Source organism: Pithys albifrons, chromosome 9 (genome assembly GCF_047495875.1).
Source record: "Pithys albifrons albifrons isolate INPA30051 chromosome 9, PitAlb_v1, whole genome shotgun sequence".
Lineage (NCBI taxonomy): Eukaryota > Metazoa > Chordata > Aves > Passeriformes > Thamnophilidae > Pithys > Pithys albifrons.
The window spans coordinates 1,500,001-1,510,000 of NC_092466.1; the positions used below are offsets into that span (position 1 = coordinate 1,500,001).

The 10,000-nt window shown below is 42.0% G+C and overlaps 1 protein-coding gene across 8 annotated transcripts in view; it reads left to right on the forward strand.

Moving 5' to 3' along the window:
* The window catches only part of EBF3 (EBF transcription factor 3), a 125,804-nt gene that overhangs the window by 74,630 nt on the left and 41,174 nt on the right, over window positions 1-10,000 (forward strand). For 5 of the 8 annotated variants that reach the window (XM_071563900.1, XM_071563892.1, XM_071563894.1 and 2 more), the window contains exons 7-8: window positions 3,596-3,677; window positions 6,642-6,786. In XM_071563900.1, the coding sequence (XP_071420001.1) occupies window positions 3,596-3,677; window positions 6,642-6,786 (227 nt within the window). The remainder of the gene's footprint in view (window positions 1-3,595; window positions 3,678-6,641; window positions 6,787-10,000) is intronic. The other 3 variants (XM_071563893.1, XM_071563895.1, XM_071563899.1) reach the window with 1 other exon arrangement.

Sequence of the window (10,000 nt, forward strand, 5' to 3'; positions counted from 1 at the left end):
GGATGAAAAGGCACTTGCAGGGCTTAAAAAATCTTCTACGGAAAAAACCCATCTTTCATATCACAAAAAAAAGTCTCCTGTAGGTTGTTATGTGCATAAGGTGGAGGCTTAAGAGCAGACACATTTGCAGATGAACTGCTTTTACTCGCTTCTCCGAGACATGACATTTGTTCAGAAGATTAGCCAGGTTGTAATGTGGAGCATAATTGCACTGTGCGGATGTCCCAGAAGTGAAAACCTAATTGCTTGACAGGCCTATAACTTTGTGGTGTGCTCTCACCTTGTTAGGTCCTTTTCTGATGCGGTTCAAATGCAGGCTGGCCGCAGGTGTGCCTAATTTACCTCGCAACAGAACGTGTGGAGTTTAATTGCACAGTGGTTGTTAGGAAAAATTGGTGGGTGGAATATCAAGTGACTTACTGTATGTGGATGGCAGATGGGCGGCGAGAGGCACCGCCAGCTAAGTGTATAGGTGAGGTGAGTTAATAAAAGATGTAAATTTTAGCTTAAAATAGTGGAGTCTTGTGGAAGGTAATACATTTTAATTAAGATGGTAGCAGGCCCCTTTCTAGCAGTGGGAAAAAATCAGAGCAAGGGAACATGGCAAAGACTGCATTTTTCTCTGTATCAGTATTTTAGGAGCAGCTTAGCACATTAGGGAAGGCTGTTCTGTATTAAAAAATTCTGCAATTTGTGCATATGGTACAAAATAGAGCAGGGAAAGCCAAACCTAGAAAGGTTTGAGTTCTTACTCTGTTGGAGCATCAAAGTTTGAGACATGACCAAGTAGAGCTCTCATCCAGGTCCTTGCTTCTTGCTGTGTCAGAGACCTTGTCTTTGGATGCACAGAAAATGAGTGGGGTGGTAGGGATGGGTTTGTAGTGCCCGTGGTTCATGTTGGTCAGAGGAACAACCAAGTCAGTTGTCTCCTGCTGGCAAGGAGAAACATCCTACCTGGGAATGTGATTTTTAACTTAAATTGTCTTCCCCTAAAAATCTTGTTTTCATGCCACTGTACCCCTGAACTCTCTGAAAGCACAGATTAAAACATGAAATAAAATATCCCAGTATCAAGAAACATAGTGGAGCTGAAACACAAGCTCTGCTCGTGTTCACCCCAGCCTTGCAGTCTCAGTATTTAGCCTAGTGCTCAGGGCCGTCTAAATAAACTTAATGATGTCTAATTTCACCAAGAGTGGGTCCTTTTTACCAAATAATTGAACAAATACCGGTTCCAGTTGATGTTTAGTGAAAGGGTGCTTAATGGCCCTTTTTCTTTGACAGGATGTGAGCTCTCTGTATAGAAACAATTCATCATGAATGCTTCACGCTAAAAACAATCCACGAGGAGCAATACTTAGCATTCCTAGTGCACAATTCATTGGAGAATTTCCGAGCAATTTACAAACATTAGCTCAATAAGCCTCACAACACCCATTTGAGATCAGGGCAAAAAAAAAAAAGATAAGATACTGCTCTTCATCCTGGATGTGGCACTAAGGAGCCCTAAAGCTGGAGGCTCGTCCCAGCTCCTCAATCCCCAGTGCCAGGTGGTCCTGTACATGGGCATCAGCTGGTCCTTGCACATCATCGCAGTCTGTGCAGTGGAAGGTGTGCAAAAACAGAGGCATGACAGAAATGTTGCATTTAGAATCACAGAATTGTGGGAGGGTTTGGATTGAAAGGGATCTTAAAGATTGTCTTGCTCCGAGCCCCTGTCGTGGGAAGGGAACCAGGACTATATTCAGTTGACCTGGAGAGAATAAGTATCTTAAAAAACCCCAAAGCCAGCCAGAGCAGATAAATTTAGCAGGAAGTTGTGTCTACATAAATGCACTTTCATGGAGTTGCTGATATTGCCCCTGCAACAGTGTCCAGAAAACCTGAGCATCTGAGCTTGGATGTCACATCAACCACTGTGGAAATCCCGATCTTTTACAGCTCAACAGCTAAAACCCTTTACAGGTTTTGGGATAGGAATTTTTAAAGAAGTGTGCATTCAGCTGTACTGAGAGCACTGATTTATTTATGCAGTTTCAGTAAAGCTGGTTGTTCCCATACTTGCCTCTCTGATATGAGAGATTGCTCCTTCAGCGTCAGTGTCCTGTAAGAACATCGGTGTCCTGCTCAAGGTTTGAAGGAAAAGGAAGAGCTGGGATTAAAAACACTGATTGGTGCTTTGGGGATAATTCCATAATGCTCCTGTATGACCCTCAGAGTGAGCATGATGTGGTGCAGCCACAGCTGTTCTTTCTGTTGGCCATGGCTGATTCATGTTGGGTGCTCAAGAAGGGAAGGAGTGCCTATCTTGAGTCCTGCCAGGAGTGCAGTTGGCACAGGGAAATTTCTATGAGGTGTGTGCAATTAAAATAGTCATAGTCACTTATAAATATTAACATGAAAGAACAAATAATAGTTGTTCATATTCTAAATATGAAAGCTCTGGCTGACCTCTCTGTCCAATGTGTATGAAGCTGGGCAGCACAAGCTGCTGGACTGGAACATCTGACAAACTCTGGCTGAGGAGAAAGACCTGAGCTTTGCTTGTAATGACAAGCTAATGAGCTGTTGGTCATTAGCCAGAAAACAGACCCATAGAACATCTTTTTGTGAGGAATCATGAAAATAAAATGATGTAAAGAAAAGATGTGGTGTCAGGCTGTGGCTGCCCTCCTGTGGGATGGCAGGACAGTGAGGGTCCCCCATTTTCCTTCACCTACAGGGTGGAGACTTCCCAGCTCAGCTCCTTCCTCCAGTACAGGAGGGCAGCAGAAAGGAGTTTCCATCTTGCCAAGCCTTCCCCTTTCCTCTAAGTGCTTGCTGTGTTCCCCTGAGGCAGCGTTGCTGCACAAGCGGTTTATGGGGAGATGCCTGGATGATAAGGGTTAGTCCTAAATAATTGCTGGTTGCTGCTCAGCAGAAATAAGCTGGATTTCGATCCCTGGGTAGAGCAACTCCTCACAGCTAAAGGCTGGCAAAGGTTGAAGAGGTCGTAAGACAGGGCCTAATTTGCCATGTTCCTTTCCTTTCAAAAACAATGAGGGAAGTGGGGCCTTGCCGGTGGGCAGATCCTGCCTGGATCTCCCTGGAGTCAGCAGGAGTTGGATCGAGTCCCTTTGAATAGAGAGAGTTTCCAAACCGGAGGCAAAGCCAAGTGTTTTTCAGAAGATTGATCATTCATTACCTTTGGAATTTTTCGATGTAGAGGTCATTGCTGCTAATATAAGTTGGGAAAAAATAAAAAGTATTAAAAAAATAGAGACAAATTCTCATCTGGTGTAAGTCATTGCCTTTGAAGTCAATGAGTCATTGAAATCAACTTTCCCACACCGAGCTGAGGATATGGCCTGGAGTCAATACATTTGTAGTTGTTGAAAAATTAAAAATATAAATTTGCCTTTCCTTGGCAATAATGTTCTGTTTATGACAGAGGTTCTTATGCTTTAAAATAAGTTCATTAACAAACAGGAAAGTAATATTTCACTACCAGTATTCTTTTGGGTGTAACTATTTACAATTAAATTTTATTAAACTTTTTTAAAATTGGATTTACATTTTGATGAATCTAATAGATTTCAATTTTGTATTTTTATAGATTCTTTCTAAAGTTTTTCCTCAAGTGCAATCAGAACTGTTTGAAGAATGCAGGCAACCCACGAGACATGCGAAGATTCCAGGTACAGATCCCTTTAAAACATAAATGGTACATAAAAGGCTTAGTCACATCTTCCTCTTGAAGTTTTCCTAATGAAAAAACAGTGTCAGTGCTTCTACTTAGTGTAGTTCCAATGCTTAAATAGCATTACTGTCCCCGTTTTACATGTCCCCCTCTAATTTAAATGCTGCTTCTTGGGACACACCCAGTTCTGCAGTGGATTGTAAGGGATCAGTGCTGAAGCAGGTGGATCTCTCCTTGGAAAGTATTTTCCTGGGTTTCCTTCCTACTAACACCTTGTGTAGCAGTTTGGAGTGTGCTCAGACCTGCAGAGGTTTTATGTGGGCCAAGTAGTTTGATCTTACTAACAACACAACCGTGGAACACAGAGAAGTTTGGATCTCACACAGGGGTTTTTCAGGGTCACAGTGTGTAAATCCACCAGTGGTGGCCCAACCCACATATTTTCGTTTCAGTTGTGTTAGAAAACGTTTAATACTTCACTTTCTCCTTACAGCTTTTGAGATATCCTGTGGTGAATCATAACACTACAGAGAGACAGCTGACGGGATGGACAAGAGATTTCCTCTGTATCTGGGGTCATTCGAAAGGCTTGTTAGGAAATAAACGCTTTTGATTTCAAAATATTTCACAATGATTCATATTTGATTCTAATAATAAAGTAGTATTGAGACGTTCAAGATTTTCTCAGTTTGGAGAAGAATAACTTGTGGTTAAACTTGATAGCAAAACATGTGACATGTGTTTTCATGCACAGCCAACCAGCTGGGGAGGCCAGCACCCCCAAGCCAGCCAACAGAAAAGATCTGTAGCTGGAAAAAAAAATTATTCTTTCAAAACAATTGAGCCAAGCTTCCATTTTTCATGCATCTCAGCTTCATGTGGCATCGGTGATATTGATCCATCTGAACAGAACGGAAGGTCAAACCTGGAATGAGTGGAAATGTCCTCTTTGTCTCACCAATGACTAAATGAAGCATCAGTCAGGAGTGATCTTGTGGTCGACAATGGAGCCAGTAGGCACTAGAAAGACTTTGCTGGGTCTCTTTAGCTAATCTTCCTGCCTCTCAGAAGGTTTAACTGGACTTAACAGGATGTCAGATCTTGAACAGTATTTTTACCTGGTTTCACTGCCTCAGCACCTTTCTGGAGGTGCACTGCAGGAGGAAGGCGATATAACAAAGCGTAGCACGTCGACTTTCTTTTGCTGAACTGCACTATTTTCCCTTGGTGACTGACCTATATATACATGACAGAACAAAAATAGTTGTCATTTTCATATACACCTTGCTCTGTCTTTTTAATACGCTGTGTTCTAGGAACCAAACCCAGAAATCTTGGCTGAAAGTCACGCTTTTATGTTTTGCAATATTTTTTCAAGTCTGGGAATCTCATTAGGAGTGAAAGCTGATAGCCCCGTGGCCTGGCAGCAGCTCTGTGGCCGAGGTGAGCATGCAACCTCAGCAGTCTCCGAAGTGCATGTTGACAAGAGTGAAAGTGTCCACTGGTGGGAGGAGAGAGCTGGGGAAGCAGAGCAGACTGGCAGAGAACTGCCCTCGGGCTGTTCTAAAGGGTACCGCAGATGGCTGTCTCAGAGGAGGAAGGATACACAGCAAAGGTGCTGTGATAGCTGAAAGCTAATTATGGCTTGTGAATGAGAAGCAGGATCAGAGGTGATCCAAAACATAGGAGCAGACAAGGATTTTCTTCTGATGCCTTGGACCGGCTCTCTGCCAAAGGAGGCTCATTTCTCCCCTTCCATTTGTGTCTGTGAAGTGTTTGGGTTGAGGAGCTGGTGGGAGAACCCTTCAATCATCTTTGTTACATCCCAAAATAAAATAAATGGAGGGTGAAAGCTAAAATTTGTCCTACCTTTTGCTGCTGTCACCAGTTGGGTTGATAAGGTGTAATTTAGCCATTGGCTTTATGGACTCTACTAACGCCAAAGAAATTGCTGCAGTGGCTGCTCCGTGTAGAAAGCCTGGAACCCCCAGCACAGGGCCCAGCTGGAGTGTTTAAATCAGATATAAATGTGTGTCTGGGCTGACAGTGCTCGACCTGCAGAGCCGTGTTCCACACGAGCACAGACACAGCCCCCGGTTCCCTCCTTGGCCTGTGCTCACACGGCATCGCTTCCGGAAGGAGTCTCGCAGCTCCATTGTGGAGGTGTTTTCATCGGGAAGGTTGTGCCTTTTGCATATGGTCCTTTGCCATTTTCTACTGAGAAGCAGCTGGAAGCCAAAGGAGGCCCTATCCATCATCTCTTCTATGGCCGGACTCTGAACCTGGACACAAGAATAGGAGCCTTTCACTCAAAAATAAAGGAGGAAATTCCATTGACATACCAGGGTCAATCACCATCCAAATGAACTTGAGAAGGGATACTTTTCATGGATTGAAAACACTTTCACTATTCATATTCAACTCGGTCTTTTCAGATGCAAAAAAGTTCATTATCAGACATTAAATGTAATTGTAAAACTGACCTGGAGATCATTTACTGAAGAAAAAATGGGCAGTTACGATGGTTCCTGATTTATTAAGCTTTTTTTATTTGGAATCCTCACAACCCTTCATTTGAAGACAGTCTCAAGTGAACAAATTTTAATTAGATAAACTATCTAATCAATATATCAACAGATCAATCAAAACAGCAGCTTTTAAAATGAGTGGCTAGAGGGGTGTTTCTGAAACTAATGGCTAGAAGAATATTTCCCTGAATTGAATTCATTTGTTAGCATAATAGGAGATTAAACTCTAATTAGTGTAGCAGGTTCTGAAGAGAAACAATTGTGCTTTAAAAATCACCAGTGGTCCCCACGTAAACAAAGATGTATTCAGAGATGTCAGTCACTTGGTTTAAATAGAAATAGAAAAGTAACAGGATGTTGCTGTGTCTTACCAGACCTGATTGGGTGCAAATCTGCAGGATTTTTTCAATGTGGGGTTTTGTTCTCTTTTCCAGGTTGTTGTATCAACAACAGTCAATGTGGATGGCCACGTGCTGGCTGTCTCAGACAACATGTTTGTACACAACAATTCCAAACACGGGAGGCGGGCTCGCCGCCTTGACCCCTCAGAAGGTACGGCCCCTTCTTATCTGGAAAATGGTAGGCACACATTTACATGTCTTTTTTTTTATTTGCAATGCCTTTTTTATTTTTATTTTTTTTATTTTAGTTTTTTTTTTTGCACCATACTTTATGTTGAGACACCACTACGTTTATATTTTACATCATTTCTTCTCTCATCCATCAAACCACCCATTAAAGAAAGTCCATTAGTATTTCTCAGCCCTTGTCAACTAGAATATGGACGCTTCTGAATTTGCTTCTGACTCCTTTCTTTATTTAATACTTGCAGTTTCGCAGTCAAAACCAATTTTTCATCTTTTCCTCTTGTGTTTTTTTTTTTTATTTCACTCTTGTTTTGCTTGCAGCTTTTTCTTGCTCTTTAATTTGACTTGATTTTATTTTGGCTTGTCATATTCCTTGATCCAGAGGAACAGTCTCAGGTTATGTATGCAAGTTTAAGTGGATGGTAAAAACATGACCGAATGTGTAAAGAATTTACTGTGAGGTCGATTTCCTGTGGCTGGGCCTTACTGCAGATTACAGCAGGAGGGGCTTTGCATGAGGAAAACAGCAGAAAATGTTTTCAGTGTGATTGACTCCTTGCCTGAACTGCTAGAAGAAGATAGTCTGAGATGAAGAGGAGAATGGAAAGTGCCTCTGGAAATCCAGAATTGTGGAATCCTGTCTTTCTGGAGCCCATCAGCCTCCAAATCACTTGCACGCACTTGCGGCTGTGCCCGTACACGTGAACACTTGGATTTATTCCACTGCAAAGCCCAGAAGAATCATTTAGATTTAAATATCACTTCCTTTGCACTGTAAAATATACCAGTGTAAGGGTACAAACCAGCTCTCAGGGAACCTGGTTTTAAATACAATTAGGATGGGCTAAGGTAGGATAGGATGGGATAGGATGGGATAGGGTAGGATGGGATGGGATGGGATGGGATGGGATGGGATGGGATGGGATGGGATGGGATGGGATGGGATGGGATGGGATGGAATGGGATGGGATGGGATAGGATAGGTTAGGCTAGGCTAGGCTAGGATAGGATAGGATAGGATTACGATAAGATAGGATAGGATAGGATAGGATAGGATAGGATAGGATAGGATAGGATAGGATAGGATAGGATAGGATAGGATAGGATAGGATAGGATAGGATAGGATGGCATGGGATGGGATGGGATGGGAGGGGATGGGATGGGATAGGATAGGATAGGATTAGGATAGGATAGGATAGGATAGGATAGGATAGGATAGGATAGGATAGGATAGGATAGGATAGGATTAGGATAGGATTAGGATAGGATAGGATAGGATAGGATAGGATAGGATAGGATAGGATAGGATAGGATAGGATAGGATAGGATAGGATAGGATAGGATAGGATAGGATAGGATAGGATGGGATAGGATAACATAGGGTAGTGTAGGGTAGCATAGGGTAGGATAGAATAGAATAGAATAGAATAGAATAGAATAGAATAGAATAGAATAGAATAGAATATTTTCACTTGGAAGGCTCATCCAGTCCAATGGCCTGGCCACTTTAGGACTGCCCAGAATTTTAAATGGACGGGGATTAAATGCATCTTCAGTTCTGAAAGAGTTAGATTCTCAAACTCACTGTGACCTGGTGTGGCCAGACCATACATACCAGTTTGTGTGGGACTCCTCTTGCAAGTTGTTACCAACATATTGACAGGATCATGGCTTTTTACACTAATAAAATTAATTAAAGTGATAACAATACAATCATTGCCATTTTAGTTTCAAACAGTATTTACCAGTGGGCAGAGAGGCAAAAGAACGAGACAAGCACCAACTATCAGAAGGCAAAGCAATCTAGACATCAAAAAATGGAAAATTATTTACAAATCTGCCACGGTCCACACACACAACCCTAATTTGTTTTTCTGCATTAATAACTAAGGTATAAGAGACCAAAAATATAATAATTAAAGGTCGCCCTGAGCACCAGAGTCATTATGGTCTATGACGTATTGTTTATCTCTTTCATATGCGTGGAAAGTAGGTGTGTGTTTTGCCTAGCAACCGTCACTAATGAGGTTCACAATTAAGAAGGCTGAATCCTCTCCCCTCGTCCTCTCCTTCCCCAGAGAGCCAGAACTAGCAACATTATAGGTTCAAGTAAGCATGCTCAGCCCTGTGGTGTTAGGTTTTAGTCTAGGTCCAAATTCAGCCTCTTCTAATGAGCTATTATGATCTTAGCAAAATACGAGTATTTATTTTTGTAAGCTCCATGAAAAGAATTTGACTCTGAGCAGAAAATATCACTTAGAAAAATAAAGGCCACTTTTACATGCTAAAGAAAATCTACATAAATGTCATTTACCAACAGCTCCTTTTTTTTTTTTTTTTTGAGATACGGTAATTGATTTGCTTTCTTTCAATGCTAAAAAACACAGTGCCAAATCCTCTTTGCTTAACATCCCATAAATGCTCAGTCAAGGAAGCTGCACCGCTGCAAATGAATGTGAAAATCTCAAGGCTGCTCCTTAAAGTCCCACTTTTAATAACAATTATAGTAATGAAACAAGTCAGAGTGTGGAATAGAGTAGCAGAGAGGCAAATACCCTTGAATGGAGGAGGGAGACACTCTGAGTTGGAGGTTGATGGGATTCAGGAGATCTCAGCAACCTCATGAGTGGTCCATGCTCCAAAAATGAGCATCACCACCCAGTTCTACTCCCACTGAAACCACAACACAACTTCCTGGGATTTTAGTGGAGCTGGAATCAACTTTCGTGTCTTAAAATAGGGATGGCGTTGCCTGCAAGGAATATGCCCAAAATCCTGGCCTTGCTTATTCGAAAACTTTTGTTTTCTTCTGGCCAGGGTATAACCCCCTCTTAAAAAGATGGGGTTTATGCCATGCTCCGCCACCTTCCATGGCAGATGGAATGCTCTGCATTAGCAACACATTCTTTAAAGAAAAGTCCCCCCTAAACCCCACCAATATTTACTTCTCCATAGCCTCTCCTTGCTAACACCTCATTATCCAATCATCTAATATTCACCAGCAGTATATACACACACTCGCAGATCGTTTCCAAGTAAACTAATTCCCCCTGCTGCTCCTGTGGAAGGTTGCCATTGAATCCTTTGAGCTCACAAAAAGCACGGCAAATTATTTACAGTAGTTGAATACAACTGGAGGAAAAACAACCTTTCCACCTCCCGGCACTGGGGAGGAGAACCAATTTCTAATTTTTTTTTCCTTGTC